Genomic DNA, 26,610 nt, shown 5'->3' with positions numbered 1-26,610 from the left:
CAAAATTGCAAAAACACTCTCCTCCGACATTATCTCCTCTGAACTTTTCCAAGAGATTTTTTTCTCCATGCATATTTACCCCAATTCGATCGCTTTTTTAATGCGCCTTTGACATTTCGCGCATCATGGATATTTTCACCGCGAGGTGAAATAAAAGAGAAAAGAAAACAGGATATTTTTTCTTCGACCAATCGAAATATTTCGTCGTCATTCGTTTTCATTATTGAGAAGGATTATTTTCGCGGTTCAATTTGACACGATTTTCAAAATTAACCGTTCGATGGGCGACAGAGGATCGGATCGAATTGTCTGACGCTTTTTTCGGCCGGTTTTTATCAGACGGCGGGCGAGTTCTTCAGACGATAGCAGTAAATATTCAGTTGTGTCGCGGCTAAAAAAAGACTCGATTCTTTCTTTAAAGCAAACCCCGTCCTGCCATTCAAGATGATGAATCAAGTTGGAATTATGCTTGGAGAAATTCGAGGAACGAATGAGCCGTTTCGTTTTCTCAAGCGAAATCGGAAGTTAAACTTTCGCATCTTCGATTTTCGAATCTTAATTTTGTGATCGATAATGAAACGAGTATACAAATCTCTGAATTTCTAAGAAAGAAGTCTTATTATTATACTGATGAAAAATCAGGAAAAAAATATAATTCAAATAAGTTTTTAATCGAGGAATGTAGGTTTCGAAATTAAAATAGAATTTTTAAAAAGTGAAAATTGACAAATGACAAGTCAAAAAAATTTATTAAATGTATGTTTTCCTAAGTTAATTTAATGTTGTAACAAAAATTAAATACAATGGAAAGAAGATGAATACTTTTTAATTTCCAAGAAAAGTTTTCGCGCGATTTCCAAAAAAAGGAAAAATTATAACTATAAACGAGCTTTTTTTTAAAATATTCGAAGTGAAACGGTGCGTGAGAAAAATTGAAACAGAATTTTTGAAAAGAATTAAACGGGTAATTAATCATTTTTAAATATCTGGCTGGTAGATTTAAACGATTTGCGGAAAAATAAGGTTTTTTCAGTAATAACCCCCTCAAAACAGAATCAATCAAGATATCCTTAGCCTGCTTCGATCCAACGACGCCGTAACTGTCGATAAAATTACAGGGATCCCAGGGCTCGTTCTACGGAGTAAAAAAGCTGTGTACATGGCATAAACGATGTCGATAAAGTAATATTAGCATTTAGCGCGATCCGATAACTCACCCCTGGCAATTTCAGCGAATTTCTTCCGTTCATGGTAATTTACTGATGGGATCAGTTGATCTAACGGTAAATATTTTCACAAACAATTTTTATTTGCGGTGAAATTATATATACGGACATTTATTTTTGGAAATTTAATGAAAACCACCTCATCTTTTCTCCATCTTTCGAAATTCCTTGAAAAAGATTATATCTTCGTGTTTTCTTCGAAGCAAAATAATCTTCTTTCGCCAAGAAAAGGATAATTAAGCTTAATTTTTAATGCAACTTTTTTGAAACGTGTGATTAAATTGTCCGTTTGTAATTATTTTGGTTGAAGAACACGTTTGCAATAGAATGCAATAGAACGAAATTTATTAAAAGTAATTTTTGTATATGAAATACAAAATGGAAATGTTAAATTGATGAGTACAAAACGTGCGGAATGAAAGTAATAAAAATACAGTTCATCAAACTTTTACATTTATTATGAAGAGCGATAGCGGTGAAAAATCAAAAAGTGACAGTTGGAAGAAATTATTTGGCCGACAAAAGTTCCGGGGGGAAAAAATTCGTTATTGCGAATTCATAAAGAAATAAAGATTATCTTTTTTTTTTTTTTTTTTTTTTTTTTAATATTTCCTATCTAATATTTGTTGTGATGTTTTCACGTTTCATATCTGCAATTGCTTTTATGAATGTTGACATTAAAATTATTAATTGTATATCCAACAAAGATTTTCCCTGTTTTCTCTTTGATAAAAAAAAAATTTTTAATCATTCCTTTTTTTTTTTTTTGTTTCATATCAAAGCAATTGTAATGTTTGCGTTTGATATTTTATCATAACATTTTTTAATCTACAATTTATATTTTTTCTATAATGAATTTCATATATTGTTTCTTTCAGCCAGAGACTTCTTTTTAAAAATGATTATACAATTTTTCTTATAAAATATTGTTCCTTTTTGATTATGTTTCAGTTACAAGTCGAATATTTAAATATCTTGAGGACAAAAAAAAATATTTCCAACAAAAGTTAATCAATTATCAATCCGATCTAAAAACTGCATCATTATAAATTAGGAAAAAAGTAATCATTGAAGACAAATTTCAACATCTTTGAATCGAGAAATTAACATTTAAACGGTAATTTTCTTATAAAGAAAATGAAATCATTCTTAAAAGAAAGAAAAGGAAACATAATATCATTTTACTTTTGCCATAATTCCATTTCATTCAAATGAGAATCAAAACAACACAAAATTTATCAAAAAAGTCATATTCAATATCACGAAGAGCATATTTTCATAATTAAATTCTATCCCAATAAGTAATTATTCCACTACTACTATCATTATAATTATTAATTATTACCCGCGCGTGAAACGCATTAATATAATGATTAATACAATTTGCGAATAAATTTCGTTCCAAGACTTTTAAATTTTAAAAATTATGATTCCATTTTTTTTTTCAAATAAATTGCAAATAATATACAGTGAAATCTATCGTTACAAATTTCTTTCGTATTCGTATATATATTTTCCCCCTCCCCCCCCCAAAAAACAACCATTCTCGTTCGAACAACCATTTCTCTCTAAACTCTAAGGTATTCACGTAACGAAATAGTTTGGGTAACCCGAGAAGCCATGAACCGCTCACCTTTCTATCGCGATCGCAACGACATCCCAATCGACGACGAAATTACAGCGATCGTAACGAGAGCTGGAGGGGGGAGGTGGGTCATAGTTCGTGGTAAGACACAATGGCGGATCGGTGTGCTCGCTCGAATGCTCGAGGAGAAATAGCTTGGAACATTGTTAATCCGAAGTTGATGTATATACGCGCAGGATTTGAAACGTCGTTGCAGACCAAGGGAAGAAGAAAAAGAAGAGGAGGAGGAGGTGGAGGAGGAGGAATGATGGCTCTGAAGAAAACGGCTGATGGAATGGATAAACTGTTTTCCTGTTTCAAATAAATGTGATTGCATTTGGACGAGTGAACAAAAAGAAATTATGTGAAAAAATATCGAGAAAAAATATTTTCAGATCGTTTGACGATGAACTTTCTAACTTGATCGATTGAAAATTATCGATTAAGAATTAATTTTAATCGAGAAATTATTCCTGTTAATATTTGCTCTTTTAAAATATAAACATCTTCTTGTGCAACAATTTTGTAAATAAATTGTATATCAAAAGTAAATTGCAGATTAATTATTGATTACAATATATTTTATTAAGTTCTAAGTTTTGGATTGGGTGTAAAATAATATTGTATTCATTTTGTATTTTGTTCAAGAATTTTAAAATCTATTTTAAATTTAAAAAAATACAAAAATTGACAATATAGATACTTTATTAAATATAGAAGTTTTTGATACAATAATACAATATCGAACAAATTTTAATTTTTGTTAACGCAATAATTAATATAATATTTAATTAATTTGAACTGAAATACTTTACAAAATTATTCGTACATTACATTGACACATTATCAAGAATTCGAAACTTTTAATTAAAATAGAAAAGAATAATCTTTCTCCAACGCGCTTCGATTTTTCAGTTCGTGACACCTACAAGTAATTAACCCAATCTATTTTTATAATAAAAATATTATCACACGACGAGTATTATACTCGATGAAATGAGGAAATGTCAACGTTTTTACTTCACCCTTAAACTGATATAACATTTCCAGGTATTATTATTATAATACTATTATTATTATTATAATCCCTATTACTATGTTCTTAAATAACCAAGACACGTTTCGTATTAAAATTCCAATATCTATTTCTGTTAATTAAATAATAATCGAATGGAAAATTTTACTTTCGACCACACTTTTAATGTATAAAATATAATTATTCCTCGACAATTTCCAATTTCTTTTACCCATTCATCGCGATCATAAGATCTCGGGTAGAAGATATTCACACCAAATTTCAATACCAAACTTTGCACTTCGGATAATGAGTTTCGTTACATGTATAAAAGAGATCTAATTTTAAAGCCTCAAAAAAAAAAAAAAAAAAAAAATAAGGAATCGAGACGCAACACAACGCAATAAAACCTTTATTTTCCTTTTGCAAAATGGAGACGGATCAGCCACGATGAAAAAGAATAAAAAAATAGGAGAAATTAGGGAAACGAAATATTTTCGCGGATAAAGGAGAACGAAAAATTGCGACGTAGAGGAAAAACATTGAGGAAATCCGATTGAACGGCGAGTGAAGTGAAAGTTTAACGCAAAATCGGAAGGGACAAAGGTGAAAAGATCGTGGAAAAATTGGTTGAATTACAGAGGAACGATAGATACAGAGGGAAGACACGAAAAAGGAGATGAAAAGAATCGGTGAGGCAGAGAAGAAGAGGAGGAGGAGGAAGATGGTATAAGAGGAAAGGAAAAATAAAGGAAAAATAAACTGAGAGTATGCACGCCGTGTAGTAGTTAAAATGCAACGTTTGAAATTTTAACGACTCCCATTTCAAAAAAGGAACGGCCAGAAATCTCAGAGCTCGTTTCCTCCCCTAACATGACGATATTTTGCCAAGGGATTTGACCAATGCTCCTCTATGTATCTCCATCTTATTTCTTCATGATTAGATGTGAAAAATCACCATGGGGAAATCTTTGCCCCTTTACATCGACAACAATTTCACGCCACGTTTCATTCTCGTTGACACTTGGACAATTTTACAGTTTTAAAGCGAAAGGATGTGACGTGCAAAACTTTCAAAGCAACACTTGGTTAAAAAGGGACAGCTTGATAAATTAAGATGTGGAATTTTGTGAAATTTAGTTTTATTAAAGAGAAAAATTAGATTATTTTTCATGTTTCTCGGGAAAATAATATAAATCCGTCAAAGAAGTAGAAGGGGACAATCATTTGTCAACGAACAAGTAGTATAGATCAATCATTCTATTCTTAAGACAAGTAGAATGGGCTGGTTATTTCTTTGACAAGTAAGAATGAATTAATTATGGTCAAATAGTAGTGTGAGTTTATTATTCGTGTCTTAAGTAGTACAAATGAATTATTTATTGGGCAAGAAATTTCTTTTAAAAATAAGACAAAATAGATAGATTTTGAACGATTATTTATCGAACTAACGTTTGAAATAATAACAAAAAATAGAAATTCGAATTATTTTTAATATTTTGAACGTTTAATTGCTTTCACTCCTTTCGAATTTTACATCGAAGAATCTTAAGTAAATAATTTCACAGATTTATGCTAAAAGCTAAAAGCTCCAAATTAAAAATAATGATAATAAGAATCGCATTTTCTTCGATCGATAAATTGATGCTACTTATTTTACAATTTAAAAAATGCTGAAAAGTCGAATTTCATTTTTAAATTAATCAAAAATTTTGATATTTTTATCTCTTCCTTAAATAAGATTTTTTTTGGCACGAACGTTCAATGTGTTAAGCTGTTCTTGTGCCCGCAAAAAGCCACAATAGGCCGGAAAAAAGCTCGTGGTATTCCCAGACGCAACAGGGAAAGGAGCGTGGGAGTTCACGTGATTTATTTACAGCTTCCTCGAGGTATGTTAATGATACTTATATACTACAAAAAAAAAAAAAGAAAAAAAAAGAAAAAAAAATTACATTTCCTGATCGAAAAAAATTAACATACACGTAAAACATCTCATTTCCAGATGTCCATAAATGTTTGATATAAAAAATATATATATATATATTTGTGGCGTTTAAAAAATTTAATTCCTCTCGAAAAGCTGGTCGAAAAAAAAGAAAAGAAAAGAAAAAAAAGAAATAAAATCTCGTGGAAATTAACTTTGGAATATCAAGGGGATGTTTTTTAACGTTACCTACCCCAGGCTCGTTTTTTTCTTTTTTATTTTCATTATCCTTTCCCGTTCCTTTGAATAATTAAAACACGATATTTCCACGCCGCGAATCTATCCACGTCGTGTTGTTTTTCACTGTTATAAAAAATGTATTTACAAAACCAATTTAGACAACCGAAAAGCTCGTCGTCATGATTTTCGGCCATCTCGTCAACACAGGTCTTTCAAATTTTCATCAAAGCCTCGAAACGGATCGTTGATCGTTTCGACGTTTTAACGAGGTAAAACCTCATATAAAGCCTTCCTGTTAACGGATCGAGGACGAAACTAAGATGTATAAAAATCACGGAGCCCGATAAAATTTTTATTATCTTGGAATAAAACTCGAATGCTGGTGAGGATAATAACAGGATAACAGTTCTCTTCTTCGAAAGGAACGCAGGAACGACCGAAAGATACATAAATGAATGAAAAATAGGGTAATGTCCTGGCGGTATTATTGCTTGCAATAGTCAAATAATTTTTCGAGATCCTCGTTCTCTTGTCGATGGGGACAGAAATTCTCCATTCTCGTATAAATGACATGGTTTTTCGAATATTAATTGATCATTCAATGTTCAAGGCTTTTAGCAAAAATTGATGATTGATCACGCAGAAAATCGATTTATTTTGTTATTTAATAAGTATCGAGTTTGTAGAAATGATGAATTTATAATATTTATTGAGATAAATATCTTAATTATATATTCTAATCAGTTATTTATAATATATTTAAGAATACATTGTTAAACAAAGAATTAATTAAAAAAACAATTAATTTCTTACTTGTAAAAAAAAGAAAAAAAAATATATATCGAAGTTATAAAAAAAAATCACTGTTCAATTATTGTAAGTTTCATTGATCATTTTCATTGAGAATAAGAATAAGATAGTCATGATGGAACAAGTAGGCTAAGACAGTCAACAAGTAGTATAAATCAATCATATACTCGAGAAGTAAAATAAGAGAATCATGATCAAAGAAGAAAATAAATAAAAACTTGGGTAACTTGCCGAAGTAGTATAGAGTTGTTTATTTGCTATTCAAGTGATATAGATCAATCATTCATAAGAGAAGAAGAATAGATCGGGTTATTTCTTTGAGAAGCGAAATAAGACAGTCGTGATAAAACAAGTAGATCAAGACACAAGAAAAAGTTCTTTTATTCAGACAAATGGTATAAATCAATCATTACTGTTATAAAGTAAAATAGGTCAATCACTTTTGTTCGAGTTATCAAATCGTATTTGTCTGATTGTATTTATGTTTATACGTTTGTTGCTTGATTTTTTTCTCAACGAGAAAAAATAATAAATGAAAATATCTGCTTTGAAGTAATTGACATTATGAAATTATTCCTTCAAATTAAGCTATTAAGAACGTATTTTAATTAAAAAGAACTTTTTCGTTTAGCAATGGAGACAGCTAAAAATAAATTAAAATTATTTCTGTTGTTTTAAATTAATCCAATTTTATACGTTGTATATGTTACATAAAATAGAGATTAAAATTAGTTATATGAAAATATGATTTTACAGAAATAAATGTATCTAAAACACTTTTTTGACATCTTTATTCTTTTTGTAATTTAGATATTAAATAACAATCATTTTTTTTTTAACAAAAATAAAAGACTACATATAGATTCATAAAACGTGGCGTACATTAATGAAAAAATAATGGTATTAAAACAAAATATTTAAAACATTCTGTTCCCAGAATAAACATCGAAATTACATTTTTTATAGATTTGTAAAACACATAAAATGAAAATTTTACATTACAATGCAATGTTTATAAGTTATCTATCATCACGAATTGTACCATTTTGTTATTAAAGTTAAATTGATAAACAACAAAATAACAAAATGATTTATTCTTTTACAACTTTTTTATAAATAATTAGAATAAAGATCATAACGTTTAAATGAAAATTGCTACTAATCACTGAAAAAAAAAACGAAATTAATAAATGTTGTAGAGATGAAAGCCTTGAGCATCACTTATATCCCTATTTGTTACACTTAATCGTATTTGATAAAAAATTAAGCAAAAATTTCGGACATCAAAGGAGGAAAATTTCATCTAATTTCTCCATATATCTGATTTAAAAAAAAATATAAGAAAAAGGGAAAACCTTAAATCACAAATAAATTCATCAAAGAGAGCTAAATATTAAAAATTCTCCCTATTGTGTAAAAATTCTATCGGGTGTGTCTATAATTCGTTCAAATAAATATGGGGAAAAAACAGTTGAAATCCATTTAAAAATAGCAATCATGGGATACAAACTACCAAAAATATTTTTATTTTTCGTGTCTAAAATGTACTCGATAAAAAATTCGGCCATCAAAAAAGCGCAACCGCATTTAACCTCGACGAGGAAATGAAATTCCTTTTTATACGTATACACATATATCTCGTCTAAAAATATTAAAGAAACGAAAAGCAATTAATCAATTTGATAAATCTACCAAAGGTATTGGAATCAAATTAACTCGAATGTATCAATAATAAAACATACATATTGCACATTAATTCCAATTGATATAAAATATAGTCGACTAAAAATTATTCGAAATTTAATTCAAATTTATACCCTCGAAAACACAAATTTCATCGATTCACGATCCATTACGATCAAAACCTTGTTACCATCCTACAACCTTTCTATTCTAAACTTCCCCTCCCTCTCCTTGACGAACAAAAAGATCATTAACATCCTCAGAATTAATTTAACGTGTAACAAAATCGATTAATAAAAAATTAAGATCGATACGTGTTAAACGATTGTCCCACATTTTCTCAATGACAAAACTGTGCAATTGGGTCGCAAAAAAAAGTAACGCAAAAAGAAAAACAGCAGAATTGAATAACCGCGATAACAAATCGGCAAAATTCCCTCGTCTACCTGTAAAAATCCGATTTGGGAGGGGAGAAAGGAAGGGCAAAAAAAATATCGAAAAAAAAAAAAAAAAAAGAAGTTGGTCAACGATGGAACCCGTTAAAGGCAGCGGTTGCGGTAGGGAAAACGGGCAGCGGCTGAAAGCTTGTTTTCCCGGAGCTTCTCGCAGCGTTTGGCACAGTTTTCACTCTTGACGTGCATGATCGCGCCTGTCGAAAGAGCCACGCGCGCGACAAACGAGGCAGAAAGAGAGGGTGAAAGACTCCGTCGCTGTGAGCGTGATTCTCTCGCTTCGGCATATACATTCACCTTGTTTCTCTTTTTATATGTGTGTCTACATATAATAAATATATATATATATATTGCAGTCGTGCGTGTGCTCGATGCATCAGCACGAGTGTTAAGGCCACCTCTCTCGTGCAGTGTCCTCCGCTTTTCGAGCTGTGGTAGGCGCGCGCGCTCGATACTCGGCTGTTCTACACCCACACAAGTGTATCCACCCACACGCGTGCACGATTACGCACGGAAGATAGACCAGGCGCGTACTGGCAACGTCTGGATGCTGAATGCTGGGCCAGAATGGGGCAAAAATTTCAAGAGTGAAGTTAACTCGATTGATAATTAATTATTCATAATAACTGCAGTTAACTGCAGTGTCTGAGGGTTAATATGTAATAGTAGATATGAATAAATGTTAATTGCTGTGATTTCTTTTCAATTTTTGTCGAATTGGAAAACAAATAATAAGTAAGTATTTCCATTTCCAAAAAAAAAGGGAAGAAATGAAAAGTATAAGTTATTTTTGGAAATAACGTTCAAATGATTTTTATACGAATAGAAAGAGTTAATCGTTATTTACATTTAAAATATTAATTTTATTTGCTACTTCTCGTCGTATAAGTAAAAATTTCTTCCTCTTTATTCAAAATTTTAATTAATTAATTTTTTTTTTTCAGCTCGTCCAATTCCATCGTACACACGCGGAATATAAGGAGGTGAAAAGCGATACACCACGAGGAGGCCACGAACCGCGCTCCAATCATCGACGTTTGCGGGGAGCTAGCTGCCGCTCTTACCGCGTGATGCAACGTCGTGACAGACAGTGGATATATGCGATTCAGTAGTATGAGTAGACGATTGCAGATCCGATGCTCGGAAACAGTCCCCCCAGAGTGGTCTGGAGCATCGACTCTCGTGATCGTCGAGGCTTCGATTGGTCAGCCGGGTGGTACTCGATGTCCCCGGTGCCGTTTGAAATAAAGCGGGAGAGACCTCGAGTATAATGATGGAGGAATGAGAAGTATTATGATAAACAGTGAGGCAATCATTTTTTTTTTCTTTCCTTTTCTTTTTGTTTTGTTTTGTGTTTCTAGTACGATTGAGCATCATACGATTGCGTATATTGTCGAATTAATCAATTTGGATAAAATTGATATAATTGTTTTTAAGTAAATTTACATGATATATATTTTGAAATGTAAATCAAAACACTATTTTGTATTTAGATAATTTGATCGAAATTTCGATAATGAAGACGTTTTGTTATATCTTTAATTTTGTTTTTTTTTATAATTTGAGATGATCTTAAATTAGTTCGTGATTAATTAAGGAATAATTTTTATTTGAATGAGTTGAGAAAGAAGAGGGAAATTATATTTTATGATGTATAATTTTTGTATATTTAAAATTAATTATATTAATTAGTAAATATCTTTCTTTAATGGATGAGAAATTTTATGGAAAATGCAAGGCAATAATTTTTCCTTTCCTTTTCTTTTTTCTCTTTTTTATATTTTTTAGATTTTTAATATTTTTAATTCTATTGAGAAATCTCTAGTCGGCGGCACAGCAGGTCAAACAAATTTTAATGAATCAAACTTTTAATCTAGATTTCATTTATTTAGATATGGAGATTATTTAAATATGCAGACATGAATTAAATTAGAATTTTTTCTCTCATAAATATAAAATTCATCCATATTATGTTTCGTAACTTTTAAACAGTTTTGTGTAAGCAAATACACTGTCTTTGAAAGAATTCAGAATACTTTCCCTATATGAATTTAAATTAGGTTATAACAAACATGAAACACGCTGAATTGTTACGTACATCTGTTTCTAAAATATTAAAATTAATACGAATTACTATAAATATATATATATCTTACATAAAATTTGCAATATTGCGAATTGTCATTTATCAATTTATTAAAAAAAGAGCTTAAAAACAATTTTAAATAATAAATTAGTCGACATTTTCATTATTTTAAAATTAAAGAGGAAACGGTTATTAATTTAATTATTCATTAAATAAAATATTATATATTATATATATATATATAATAACAAATAGTATATTATTGCTAAGTAAATTACTTTCAAGTTAGATAAGATAAAAACAATCAACTTATCCCTTCGAAAATATTGCATTACTTTTCTATTGTCAGGGAATTAGAAAAAAACTTTTAAAAAAATATGACATATACGAAAACGAGTATCGTCCAATGTATCTTGCAACTTTTACCGAACGTTTAACCATCCAATGTATCTTTCTACTTTTACCAATGTTCCGTGCAAATAATGGGTCAGCTTTTATACACCCGTTACGAATGTTAACTTCGTTCCTATCGTTGCGCCGAACGTATCGTCGCCTCTTGGTCTCGCTATTTAATCGCCGGACGATAAAGCCGTCTCGAAATTTATGTTTCATTGTTGCCCTCCCCATTTTTACCGACTGATCGCGCCACGCTCGTATTTCGCGCCACGAGGAATTGACACATCTACGTGTACGTGTAGAAGCGTACGTGATGAAACGATTTTTCCATTTCTTTTTTTTTTTTTTCTCTCTCTCGAAAGATGAAAAGCGATTTCTCACGTTAAGTTTATGCTTGCCCCGTGTACAGGGGAGGAGTTTTACATAGATCGTGAAAAAGCACCGCGTGTCTTCGGTTTCCATTGCCGGTTATTTGCGGTAGGAAAACGACGAATCTGACTGATAATGGAATGTTTAATATCGTTAACGTAGCCAACACTCGATCTTCGTTTCTTTGTGTTTCTCGTCGGAATGTTTGTCGAGGGGGTCGTTTAATTTTTTGTATCTTCCGTGAAAGATCGATTGGGGAGTGTATCTCGTGAAAATTGAGGATGATTTATCGCGTAGAATGTATCGATAGTGAAATTGCGTTATCTTGTTGGAATTGGAGGTTGGTCTTGTAGAAATACGAAATACATGAAGGAAAATGTGTGTTGTGTATTATGATATTTATTAGTGTATAAGAATTAATGTGAACAAACTTTCTTGTTGAAAGATTTTAATATTGATTTGATTGAAAAAGATTTGATATTGATTGAAAAGAATAATTGCGAGGGAAAATTGAAAGTATGGGGTTAAAAAACTCGAAAAAAGAAACACGAGGAGAGAAATTAAAAAGGAAAGATAAATCTTTTTGATAAAAGATTTTAATATTAATTAATTAAGCGATGAAAAAAGATTCGGAATAATTAATTAGTTAATATAAAAATATGTTTAAAAGGAAATATTGAAAATATCCGGAAAAAAGAAAGATATATATATATATAATTAAGAAATATGGAGTGAAAAAATTCGAAGAACAAAAAATTCAAAGGATTAAAAAATGAATTTATAATTAGCTTTTATTATTAAATTCATTATTTTATATTTCAGATATATTTTGCAAAACGAAAGTAATGAACGAGAATATATGAACTTGAATCATATTTCTTTTATTTCTTAATTTTACCTACTTTTTTTTTTTTTTCAAATAGCAACCTTGAGTCATTCTCAATTTATACCATAAGTATAAAACCAAGAAATTTATATTCCTATACCTATTTGTTAAGAAGTTTGTTTTTTTGTCAGTGTCAAAGGTCGAATTCTAATGATCATAGTATCGCTATAATTGGTATGTTTAGCATTCAATTGGGCAACTCGTGTTTCATACGTACGTAATATGCGTACGAACGTGTTTAATACGTATACATATGTATACACAATGTTTAGTATATGCATTGTACATGATCCATATATATATATATGGATGAATTTGAAACCTTGTTAGGAAATTTACAGATACGATTGCAAATCGAAATTTCGTAAATATAAATTTTTTTTCTCAAAAGGGAAGAAATTCTTCATTTTCGTTCCCTTTGTTACGTCTATTTATATTTTAAGATATAAAAATTTGCAAACATTTGCAAATTCTTCTTACATAATAACATTATATAAAAAAAACTTTTATCATTGTTTTTCTTTATGACAATATTAAAACAACTAGAATTCTAGTGAATTTTGAGGAACACGAGTCAGCTGATTTTCCTTTTCAATGTAAAATTAAAGGATTCACAACGAAAATGATCTTTGTCAAGAATTTTTATTTTTCTCTCAGAGGGATAGAAAAATACTCTCTCTTTTATTAAAATATTCGTTACGGATTATTACAAAATTGAGGGACTAAGTGAAAAACAGGCGTATACTGCGTTTTCATAATCATTTAAAAGAAAGAAAAACAAGGAAAATTTTACTTTTACAAGAAATACTGTACAAAATCATATTTCTTTTGAGCGCACGATTCACAATTCAATTGTGAATTGTAGAAATCATTGTAGAAATATTGTAGAATAGACAAATAAAAAATGGAATGAAATAATAGTAGAAAAAAAAAAAAAAAAAAGAAAATGAAATTGATACATGTGCCCTCGATTCTTTGAAATTTCAACATAACAGCAAAACACTAGAAAGTTTGAAATTGAACAAATAAAACAATGTTTAAAAAAAGGGCAAAATCGATACGTATCTCTCAATTTTTATATCAAAATATAACAAAAATTACTTCCGTGTAAACTTATGAGACTTAATCACAAAATTTGTCTTCAATTGTCATTTTCGTGGCAAAACTTCAATTCTATTATCTATCGTCAACTTGTCACAACGATCACGAGATAATTACCAATAACATGATATCGGTCAATCGATGCAAAAATTTCGCCCCGAAATTTCCTGACAACATTCCAAATGCGCATCAAGGAGCAAGAATAAAATATCCTTTCGTAATTCCTCCCTCGATTTCGTTCATAATCGAGCAGGCCCGAGCACAGTGACAGGTCTCTGGTAAACCGCGTGGGCGAGTCGTACACGGGAAAATCCTTTTCTACGCCCACGCCGTGGCGATTGTACACGCAAGAGAGAATGAGAAAGAGGAATGGAAAGAGGAGAGAAGACGATAGGGGATGGATCATGGTATCCCAATTAATCAAACGGTTCTGTGTATCGCGTCAAATTAAAATCTACCTCGTTGGACACCCTTTGTCCATCTTCTTTTTTCTTTTTTTTTTTTTTTTTTTTTTAACAAAGAAAAGACAATCGTGAGCTACGTTCAGAGGGGGGGAGAAAAGAGAAATCAAGGAGAGATCGAGATTGGTCGAGAGAAAAATTTAACAAAAATATCGGCCGTGTTGGGTGTGCAAATATTTATACAGAGCGGTGATTTCGGTGCCGTAGTATGTACGTTCAGTCTGCTGCGTGCTAACGAGAGTGTGGGTGCGCGCACGTCACGCAGAAAGTGCCGCGAATGACGTCAGGATGCCAACACGTTACGTACGTGGTAAAGCAACACCTTCAACCCGGGCTCATTTGAAAATCGCTACGCGTCTTGAACACTGGCGACGATAACGAACTCGAAACGGGCCGAACATTGAACCTGTCCGCTATAATGCTCAAAGTGACGCACACGTTTCGTTCGCGCAGACGTTCAAATAGAATTTTCGTCGACGATATAACGCGTTGACACGAGCCGAATGTCTAATCGAAACGAGCTGTCATCCACGACGGTGTATATACGAGACGAGGAAGAAGTGATTTTATGTATAATAAACGATTCTCACAGATATCTCCTCCTTGCGGAGTGGCTTTCCTCTCGATATTGACACGTATCACTGAAAATATCTATTTCTTTTTTTTTTTTATTGTAATCAATAAAAGAGAGATTGCGGCTCGTAAATATTAGAGAGCCGTGTTATAAATCAGCCTCTCGTTCCAATCCGCCCGATTGTAGGAAATTGGTTGACACAACAACGCGCGCGCAAATCGTTCAGATCGGACGTGTAAAGATTGCCTTGACAAACTATTCACTATTTCCACGAGGAAGGAATACATGGTTCCAGCTCGATATCGTCGCGGTTTAAAGAGTTCGAGAGTTTAGTTTATGAGTTTTGTTGATGTGGAAGATAAAAACTTGTGTCCTACGGTGAGAAGCTCGTGGCATACAGAGACCCGTCTCGTGCGTTTCGCGTCGTGCTTCGAAGAGACCGAGGGAGAAGAAAAAATAACAAGTTAGACGAATGCGAAGTAGTAGGCAGACAGAAAGAGAGACAGACAGAAACGAGAGCAGGAAACGGTGAAAGTAAACCGGCGCCAAAGAGAAAAGAAAAAAAAGAGAGAGAGAGAGAGAGAGAGAAAAGAAAAACACGGAGAAAGAGGAATCAAAGAAAATATGATCAGAATTTAAGTGGAAAAGCACCCGGTTTTTACCGTACGCGTCGCGAGAAAAGCGATCGTCTCTAGGACGAGAGCACGATGAAAAATAGGTATATATATTTCCCTGGTGTCGCGACGAAGATTTCATCTTATATAAATATTTATATTTACGTACGTGTGCGTGTATTCAGAATAGAAACACGGATGGATCGTTGTCCGATCCAACTCACCCGATGCAGCCAGGGCTATAGCCGCCATGAGAGTCCAACGTCTCATGTTTGCGCGATAGAGGAATCGGAGCAGCTCGCTCCTTCCTCGATCACCACCACCTCCGCCACCACCGGCTTCTTCTCCGCCTCCTCCACCTCCTCACTGTTCGGTTGTCCTCGCACGTGGCTGCAAACGCGTTGAACAGGAACGGTACCAGCTGGATCCCGTGTTGCGTAGGCACTGAGATGATTATTTACGTTTACGCGAATGAAATTTCGACCGTGGAGGCCTTCAGTTTTCTCTCAGGGTCCACCTGAACGTACGTGCCTCGAGCACGGCAATGGCATCGTTTTCGCTCTATCAGGGGCACGTGACAGCCTCCGTGCACCTGCGGCGTGTCCCCGCGCGTACACCTTGCACGCACTAAGCTTCGCCTCGGTTGTGCCTTCGTGCGGCATCGTTGGGCATCGAGGACATCTCTTCTCCTCTCTTACCCACTCGTTGCGCTCGTTCTCTCTTTTGCCTCGGCTCGATTTTCACACAACTCCTTTCTTTCCAACCCCCTTTTCCTCTCACCCAACCCTTCACGCCTTCACCCACCAGATGAATATTCTCTCTCCCTCCCCGAATTCGAGAGAAGCAACAGACCGCACCAAGTCGCGGAGACGCGATGGTTATACACGAGAAAACGAGTCGCCACGGCTCACGGACGCGTCCGTCTGTCGGTGAGCCAGCTCATTCGACCGAGTTTCCCGATAACCGAGCTTTTCCGCGCCGCCGTCCGATCCCCGCCGATTCTCAGAGCGCGTCTGACTGTCAGCACCGTGACGCTGAAACCACGGTTAACATCCTTCTGTGATCCGCACGGGATCGATGATGGTTATCACGAACGAACGGATGTTGCCGACCGTTTCCCCCAAATGTCCTCGAGCGTCCCCGTATCTGTTGTCACAGGGTTGTCAGATGCGCCCTCGCCGGCGACCAACGCTGGACTGATTCTCATTTGGCTGCAGCGCCGCGCGGTATCGCCGCCTCGGCTCTCTTTGGCGCTAGCGCTCTGTGTGGCCTACCGCCACCGATGTCGCTCCTCTCGCTTCAACCGCGGCCTATCCTCTCGCTCTCGTCTTCCCTCTCTGTCCGCCCAACGCCGCCTCTCTCTTTCTCTCTCTCTCTCTCTCTCTCTCTCCGCCCTTTCCCTTTCCCTCTCCTTCCCGCCGTTCTCGCTCACCCTGCCCCCTCCTCGAGCGGCCCACATCCGCGCATCGTGGGGTGGCATGGTATACCATGCGGTACAATCCCCTTCCGCCGTTCTCTCGTCGGGAGTTTCCCTCTTCGTCCCGCTGCTATAGTGCATGCCAACATCGCCGGAGAAGAGAGAATCGTTACTATGGCGAGATCAATATGATAGGACGGCGCATGCCTCGGTATCCTTATACTTGAACCCTTCGCTTTCTCCGTCTCGCTCGCTCCACCGTGTACCACGAGCGGCTACTCGTCCCGCTCCTTGCTCGTCTTTCTCCTTCTTCATCCTTCGCTCTCCCCTCCAATTGGCGCAGCTCTCGCACGCTCCATCGTCCCCTCTCGCTCTGCACAACGATGCGCGACGAGGAGAGGTTGAGTGTGCTAGACCATAGGTAAGCGCGGCGTTGACTTAAGTCGCTTCAGTCAACAGAGGACCGTATGCGGGAGGATACCGTTTTCTCTCCTCAGAGTCCTCTTAACGCCCCGATGCCTCGATTCCTTTTTGTGCCTATCTCGAATATCGTTTATGTTTCGGATCCTTTCTCTTCATACGTGAACCTTCTCGATATATGGACGCCCTTGTTGGAGAAAGAGCAACAACGAGATCTAGAAATGATTCCCTCGAACTAGGCATCCCTCTATCCCGAGTGATTGATCTCGATCCCCGATACTGTTTCATCCGCCTCTGATCTGTCGATGACTGCTATTGCTGTTGTTTTCTGTACCGAATGTCTCTTGCATCGAAATCGTTCCGCAAAACTGGCTGATTGATCGATCGGATTGAATTTTGGTTTTGCCATTCGACTCGTAGATATCGGGATTAATTTAGGGAGATTGCTTTATTTGAATCGAGTGTAGGATATAGTGGAGCGTGATCTAGAGGGTATAATAAAATTTTTGAGATGTTAGATTGTCTTATAAACAATATCGTTTTAACAGGGCAGTTTTAATTAATGTAAATAATCGTTTATTGTTAATTCTGCAATGGTATAACGAAATTATTGGATATTCCTAATGGGATATTCAAATATCGCTTGATTATTTTTCGATATCTAATTATGTAGAAATAGTTATTTGAAAATATACTAATGAATTTTTTTCGAATTTTTTCCATGCAAAGATATTAAAGATCCAAATCTAAAAAAACTATTCGATGGATTGAAAAAATAATGTATTATTGTAAAATTAACTTTTAAAATAAAATTAAATCGTCAGATTGAAATATTGTAACATGATTTTTATAACATGTAATCTTGATAAAGAATGAATAATTAACAAACTGTAAACAAAATTTTGTCCACAATAAAAGAAAATTTATTTGACATTTGATCATATCCCACCCAATGTTCTATTATTTTTTAGTATAAAATTTTTTAAATGGCTAAATTCTTCATTTTTAAAATGAAGATTATATTAATTAACATTAAATTTGTGACAAATCTTTAAAACTTAGATTTTTAATTTTATTTCTTACGAGATAAAATACTTTATAAAATAATCGAAAGTTGAAATTAGAATGAACAGAAATTAGAATTGATGGTGGATATCCATTTTATTTATTAAAAAATTATTTCTAAAATTGCAATTGCTTTCAACGTAAAATTAAGTTTCAATTGTGAAAATCATTATTTTTCCTTTTTAAAAACGCTAATTATTTCCTCAAATGTTCCTGTTGAAAATATAAAATAACATATAATATTAAAAATAATTAAAAATATTTTATTGCAATTATTCGCTGAATTATTACACGATTTCAGCTTCGATTGGTTCACAATATTTTTCTCATTAATTGTAAAATATGTAAAACATATATTGTATACTTATAGTATATATATGTAAATGCAAGTACAAATACATGTATATTATATTTTATATAAAATTTTTATATAAAATATAAAACAAAAGTCGTTCAAAATAATTGTGATAGAACGATTCTCTTCGAGAGTTCATCTTTAGAAAATTTGCGCCATAAAGGAGTGCCGCATCTGCGGTAAATTGCAGCATTTTTGTTATTAATTTTTCAAGCTTTACAGTGCTCCAATTTGGTTTCGAGCCACTTCCCTCTCGACCGGTATATTTTATATTCCTTCAGTGTTCGAAGGTGAACACAGTGTTCATATTATCCAATTGTTCGCAATATACTTATATTAAGCGGAATTTCTTCGGAATTAATATTATTTAAAACGTTGCAAAATTTATACCATAACATTTTTTCAAGTAATCTTCTGCAATTTTAATAACAACTCAATACTCAATAATCCCATTTTTAGCTTAAAATCGCAGTATCTTGGTTACTTTTACACACCTTCTAGTTTTTCCAAGTTTTTCCTTTTCGTTTTCACTCTTACACTTGATTTTGTTATTCAAAAAAGATTCTGCTTTAATCTTAATTAGACGTATCTCTGTCATCATTTACATTTAAAATTTTACAAGTTTTGGAATTTTTTAGTGATTTACAATTAAATCTTTCGAAAATATAAATATAATTTCATGTAGCTATACATAGCTACATATCTCAGTTTTTATTATTGAAAAAATAATATCATGGATCATTAAAGTAAATCTAATATAACAAGATTCGCATTGATCAATTTCTTATTATTTATATAAACATGACAAATATCGTAATATTGAATAAAATTATAATAAAATACTCGAACAGCAAAAAGAAATTCTTCCACAGTGAAAATCTTCGAAATTAAAATTGAACTGGTTCTACTGGTTATATTCTAGCATTCGTTAACAAATCGGCATACTTGATTCCACCATTACTGATGCGCCATGAAAGAATCAACGGTCCCAGAAACCAGCTTTGTGGTTAACAGCTTCCGAGTGGCGTGCTTAGCACTTGTCAATACTCCTTAACGCTACGCTGCTCAAACTCCCTTTTGTTCCTTTTCCCCCTGTCGATCTTTCTACTTCGTTCGTACGATTTGTGCACGAGTGGCTGACGACCTGTTCTTCAACGTAGATGGCGCTCGATGGACACGATTGCAAGAGAAATCGAGCATCGATCGATCGAATGACGATGGTATGTAGTTAAAGATTTTTACAGCGATTTTTCGAGAACAGGATCCCGAGGCATTCCAATTATATCCACCTTTGAATATAGAAGTGGATATGAATGGAAAATAGCAATGTAAAATTAATCGAATTGAAGATATTATATTGTTATATCAATATTCACAATATAAATAAGAATTCCAAATTCAAATTTCTATATCCAAAATTATTTTTACAATGGAAAGAAAACAAAAATTTAATTAATATACTATAATTTAATCAAACAGCTTAAAATATAATCTATTTTAAAAGGTAATTTTTATTAAATTTTAAAAATAGAAAAGAGGAATTTTCGTTTCTTCATATTAAACAGATATATTTCAATTATGTGCAACTATGTGTTAATGTGATATTGAAATTTTATATCGAGAAATCGATCTAAATGTTAAAGAATGTTAAAAGAATTCTCTTTGGGATTCTTTTTGAGATATTTGAATTCTTCGCATCTCTTTTCAATCCAATCATTTCATTCGCGTAATAATTTGGTCAATAATTTGACTAAAATCTTTAAATTCATCCAAAAAACGTATTTTTTTTTTCAAGGATTAATCCTTGAATAGGATAGGAATAAAAGGAAAAAACCGACAGGACTTTCTGACTGACCTAACATGGTAGTACGCTTCTGAATACACCTCGAATAGAGAATCTTCCTTTTATTGTTTGGGATGAAATTTGTTCTATTTTTTTCCTACCGATGAAAAATATGAGTGGAGAGATGGTTTCGTTTTGTTTTAATGCGCGGCTTGAGCCCTTATTGTTCGCTGACGTTTAGATGTTGCGTCAATACATGTTTTACGTAGATTTTGATGTTTGCACGAAATATTGATGCGTGCTACTTACCAAGTATTTGAACATCATTTTATATCTAAGAGATAATGGTGATTGCGGATTCCTCTTGATTATTAAAATTCTCGTTCAATAAAATTTAATTTCTCAATTTTTATTTATCACAAAATTAATTCGGCAAAATTCGTGATTTTACTTATCTTTGGAATCAAAATTGTGGAACAGTGGTGGCTCGATCAAAAAATATCTTGTCTCAGAAGATTCAAAGTTGATTCAAAATTTTTCTTATCTAATTAATATCATCGTTATTGTGTCAAATGATCCAGCCATGATTAATATAAACAAAATTTGGTTATATTTATATTTATATCGTTTCATTTAAGAATAATATACAAAGAAAAATTAATATGTTTTGATTCAGTAAAATAATATTAAATTAAACAAGTGGGATTACGAAATAAAAATTAAAAAATAAAGATTAAAATTACTAAACTTGATAGATATTCATATTAAATATAAATGTTAAATAAATTTTTCATTTCATTTTTAAAATACGTAAGATGAAAATATTTATTATCAATCAATACTTGTTCGATTATAACATAATTAAAACAATCATGTGGATATAATTCATTATACGATATATATCTTTAGTATCTTCTTTATCAAGTATTTGTTATCTATTTTATAAGTGATGCTAATGCGGTAATAAATAGACACATGTGCAAACTGTTTATCATAAATATTGAAATTTTAGAGGGGTTCACGATTAGTAATTCTCATCATTGATATTATTACGTATTCATTGTGCAATGAATAAACATTGCATCATTTAGCAATAAACATTAATGAAACAAAATAATGGAGGATTATCTCTACGTTTTTAATCAAGTAATTAACAAACGTATAAAATATTTCTTTGTTATACAATTTTTTCTCAATAATTATTTCACTATTTGCACGTTATACATTTGCTCTTTTTTTTTTTTTTATAAAAATAAATTAATTTCATACAATCAAAGTCTGAATTTTATTCGTTTGAAAGTAATTGATAATGTTTTATATATTTATTTCGTTGATATTTATATTTGTCTCCAATTTTTATCGAAATTATTAATACTCGTCGTTTATTCCACACTTCGTCGGATCATGATTGACAAACAAACGTTTGTTTCTTTCAACAGACACACGCTATCAACGATTATTACCTGAATATTCTCGATATTATCGATTATCAGATATTGCCAGTATCCTCGTGGTTGAGACGTTGGAGCAGTATAACACTAACAGAACGCTAATTAACGTGAATGCTGATAAAGGATGTAAATCATCGAATAAAAACGAAAATCGAATTTTTATTTATTATTTTTATGTATCTCTTAATTATATGATTATTTTTTAATAGGAAGAAAATATATACAAATGTGAAAATATTTTTTTAAAAATATTTAAAAATTGTTGTAAAAGAATTTTGTCGATAAAGATAAACTTTATTAATTCTTGAAATAAATTTGGATGAAGAATGGTAACAGAATATATTGACGTTTAATTAATTCCTTTCAATTTCAATTTTGTTTAATTCTTTCGTTTAAATGTTGTAGACTTATCTTTTCCAAAATATTATTTCTTTTGAAAAATAAATTATCTATATAACATAGACGGTCGATGTATCAATTTTACGAACCATTTTTAAAATTAACCATTTTTCAAACTTTTTTCTTTAATATGATCTTAAAAGAATTTTATATCCATTGTTATGAATGCAAATTTAAACATTCATATTGAAAAATCATGATACTTCGACTGTGAGCCAGTGCATTTACGCGCCATCTTGCAATCCTGTTATGAACTATATTCAAAAGAAAAGAGTTATCGCTATTGTACAATTTCTTTAAGTGACAAATTTTATAATAATATTTATATCAAATTATATTATTTCTTATCGCAATTATTACTTACTTAGAATATTGTTGATATTTGATATTTTATATTTTGTACGAGTTTCATCAAATTTTTTGTATCTAAAATTTTTAGTTTCACATGGCCAATTATTATTAAAGCAGAAACTAAGAAGATTGGAGATAACTATACTTGGAAAATTATAGCTGCAATTTGGTATTAATAGTTAACAACTCTGTTGAAGTTGGCCACAGTTTTCACGATGGTGTTTAAAAGTTGCAATATCTTTTCATGTTTGCAAAAAGAATTTCTTTTTTGCCAAAATCATAGATCGTAAAATGAGATTGTATCAAATTATCTTCATAATCTTGAATGCTTTTGCAAAAATTCTGCTGTAAACTGCTTTTTTTTATTTCTTTTCATTAAGTTGATTTCGTAATTTTGCATATTTTTTATGTCTAAAAAATGAGAAAAATTTCTTTATGAGATATTCTTAATGCAATGATAGTAAATTGTGATAAGTAGATCTACTAAAATTTCAGATCTTTTATTCGTAAATTATTAAACTTTTTATTCGTTCCACTTTTTTTAATTTTTAAAAATTCTTTATTTCTTCATTAATTTTATAAATTATTGTTCTCAGAAAATAATGATTCTTTTCTAGAAGTAATTTTGAAAATTTTAAACTAAATTTAAAAAATGTATAAATTAAAAAAATTTATCACTTTGCAAGAATTAATTTAATTTACTCGTCATGAACATCGTTAAAATATAAAATTAAAAAAAGACAGGAAGAAAGTATTATAATTAATAATAGAATAAAAATTAAACAGTTAAAAAAAAAATTAAAACTTCAAAGCTGTTGTAATGCATAAATTAAAAATGAATCTTACAGAACTAATTTTTAAAATGTAAAAATGACCATACAAAATATTAAAACATTTTAAAAGCGATCTATCAAGATAAAAAAATATCCAATATAAGCAAGAAATTAAATTTTATCGCATACTCACATCAAACAACAAATCATTTTCCTTCGTTAAAAAAAATTTAAAAAAAAAAAGTATCTTTTAAAAATCATCTTATTACCTAACGAAACAAAGTTTCTCCACTCGTCTCGCGAAAATAACGAAACTGACTTCACTCCCCAAAAAAGGAATCACAAGCTGAGTACGCGTCAACTAGATACCTTCCTCCTTCGTTCGCTATATAAATCAAAATTACTTTCAATCGTTCGGACAGTTTCATTAAAAACACTCTGAACCAGGTCATCGATGAGCTTCGACACCCAAGTTTACCGCTTTGCCTTTCAACTTCCTGCCGGTGTGTCACGCGCACGACGACATAGCACTTAAAAATGAGCGCTATATGCGCTGGCCTTTTATTTTAGTTTCACGAAAGAGGGGAGGAAAAAAAGAAAGAGAGAGAGAGAGAGTAAAAAAGGAAGGGAAAGACATCTGACACCGTGAATTCGGGTCGTTCCTGTGTAATTTGACAGTATCCGGCCTAAAAGGCTTTGCAACGTCTTCGATGATCCGTTTTCCGCGGTGTTGAATCACGGAGGACGTACCTTCTTCTTCGTAACATTGCCAGAGACCTTGATATTTAGGTGAAACGGGAGGATAAACCAAAGGATTTGAAAGGAAGTGGCAAAATTACTTAACTTCGACTTATTCGAGACTTGATTTTACAGTTTCACGAGTAGTTGAGAAGCTTTTGGTACGCATAGATACACGTGGTTCATTAAGGGAATGTAGATAAAATTGAATATTTCGACACGAGTGACGAATTTAATTACTCGAATGACGTGAATTGTATCGTGAAAATTTTCCGTTAGTTATTTTTTTGTAGAAGAAATTTTTCAAATGCTTTTTGAATAAATATTTTTGTGTGTATTTATTATCCAAGATACGTTTTTAAATTATCGCACTTTTTTTCATTGAATTATTCATCTTCGTTTAATTGCTTAAATTTATTTTCGCTTTCTGTATTCACGCTAGAACTACTAAAATAAAACTACTGTAATAAAATCGTTTACACACGTCGTTTGAATATTCATGAAAAAAAGAAAAAAAAAAAAAAACAGAATTTTTAGAACGCGCGATATCTTGGCGAGGTAAAAAAAAAAAAGTGTTTAATCGTAATCTGGAAAATAAGTGTATTATAAATATTAGATTAGATCAGTCCCTTTCCATTATTCATTATTATTTGAAAATCTTTGAGTATCATAAAATAATATCTTATAATGCATTGCTATCTGAAGAAAAACGATAAGTCTTTAGTTATGTTATCCGGAAACGAATGCCTTCTTAAATATAATATCGAATGAATTTTTAAAGCTCGTACAATTTAAAAAAATATTCGACCGAATTTCCATATCGACGATCGTCACGACATCGAATAAAATAGCATTTGTATCCAGTAAGAGTTTTATAATTCATACTCGTAAATCAAACTTTATCACACCCTTGTCTCACTCGCTTTTGAAGATCAACTACGTGTCTCTGGTACACGAGGAGCATATGAATCTTGAACTAAGAATCTTTTCCTCTTTTTCCTGTATCCCATGTTTTATCATTTCCATCATATGATTTTTTATATTTTAATATTTTCCTGTCCAATTGTTAATACATATAACTTGAATTGAAATTTTATTTATTTTTAATAAAAACAATTTTGCAAACATATTAATATCAATTATCTATTACAATAAAATAAATATCGAATATACTTGTAATTATCATATTTATTTTTAACTTAAAATAGTTTAAGAATGGCTTAAGAATTTTATTGTAAATTAAAATTTTTTATCGTGGTCATTGTATTGTATATAAAAAAAAAAAAAAAGACAATAAAATTTTTCCTTCTTCATTCTATTCCTTTCTAAAATCTACCACTTACGAAAAAAAACATTAAGCGCGAAGATCTTATATATTTCAAGAAATACAAGCAATCGATAAAAACGGAGTTCAATATTAAAAAAAGAATATTTAACTTTCTAAAAATTCTAAAAATTTCACCTAGAATTACCCTGGTATTCAATCAACGGTTATCCACGTGTCGACACAGAATTCACGAAAAAAATTGCTACGTACCCACTAACTTATGGACAAGAGTGTACACAGACATTCCATCTTACGAATCGATCATTCTAAAATGAAATTTTCCGAGATCAAAGAAAGGCAATATCCAACCCGATAAATTTTTACCAACGAATAACTTTCAGCTTGCAATTCTGAAATATATATTGCATCGTAAAGTAAAACTATTTCTCTTATTTTTATTGTCGGCCTAACAAAGCGCCAAAGGTGCAGGAAAATTCGTCGAGTGTCGAGGAAACGTATCACCCTAATAGGTGAAATTTTCTGGAAGAGGATAGAGTGTTAGAAGCCGAGGGATGAGGGAGAGAGTGAGCGTTCTTTGCCATTCGTCGAGCACATTTATCAGAAAAAGTCACTTGGATAAGAAACGACTAGTGTTTGCACGTTGCACACAAAGCAACGATGCCCTGGTGTGTTAGATGACGAATGAACTGAAATAGATGACTTTCGCGGTCGGATTCCGCAAAAAGTTGGCGCGAAGACATTAATAACGGATCATTTTCACGAAAATTTTAATCGCTGTTTCAAAATCCGAGAATTTATCAATGTACAGCAAAATTTATGGTTTTTGGTGTATCAAGTGTCTGCCATAGCTTCCGGGCAATAGACATAAGTGTTCAAGAAGACTTTGGAATACTTTAGAATATTTATTCTATTTTTCTTTTTTTCTGTTTTTGAATATATAATCGTATTAATATAAAATTTTAAATGTGTGAAACAATCGAATTTTATGACTTATTTTAATTTAAAAATTTAATTAAAACAATACTTGATCAAGCATTCGTGTTATTTCAGCTATTAAAACAAGAAAAATGAGATGTATTTTTCAATCCATAATTATGGAATTGTATTGT

The 26,610-nt window shown here is 32.0% G+C and overlaps 1 protein-coding gene and 2 long non-coding RNA genes across 4 annotated transcripts in view; 1 reads left to right on the top strand and 2 right to left on the bottom strand.

Annotated features, from left to right (window-relative positions):
* LOC147656537 (uncharacterized) overlaps positions 1–10,516 on the top strand; it is a 141,561-nt gene extending 131,045 nt beyond the window's left edge. The window contains exon 3 of the long non-coding RNA XR_015294285.1: positions 9,919–10,516. This is a non-coding gene — a long non-coding RNA (uncharacterized LOC147656537). The remainder of the gene's footprint in view (positions 1–9,918) is intronic.
* The window catches only part of nAChRa7 (nicotinic acetylcholine receptor alpha7 subunit), a 197,253-nt gene extending 180,529 nt beyond the window's left edge, over positions 1–16,724 (bottom strand). For both annotated transcript variants that reach the window (XM_086914715.1, XM_086914717.1), the window contains exon 1: positions 15,686–16,724. In XM_086914715.1, coding sequence (XP_086770841.1) covers positions 15,686–15,731 — 46 coding nt within the window. In that variant the 5' untranslated portion in view covers positions 15,732–16,724. The remainder of the gene's footprint in view (positions 1–15,685) is intronic.
* Positions 16,725–22,098: 5,374 nt separating this feature from the next.
* LOC147656536 (uncharacterized) lies at positions 22,099–23,113 on the bottom strand. The gene is made up of 2 exons (XR_015294284.1): positions 22,716–23,113; positions 22,099–22,605 (listed from the first exon to the last, which is right to left on the bottom strand). It is a non-coding gene; the product is annotated as an uncharacterized LOC147656536 (long non-coding RNA).
* Positions 23,114–26,610: the final 3,497 nt, after the last annotated feature.

The sequence above is a fragment of the Apis florea genome, unplaced genomic scaffold, assembly GCF_048593485.1.
Source record: "Apis florea isolate Af1SG1 unplaced genomic scaffold, ASM4859348v1 contig_3696_pilon, whole genome shotgun sequence".
NCBI lineage: Eukaryota > Metazoa > Arthropoda > Insecta > Hymenoptera > Apidae > Apis > Apis florea.
Note: the sequence above shows the minus strand (reverse complement) of the source record. Positions and strands in the feature narration are given on the sequence as shown.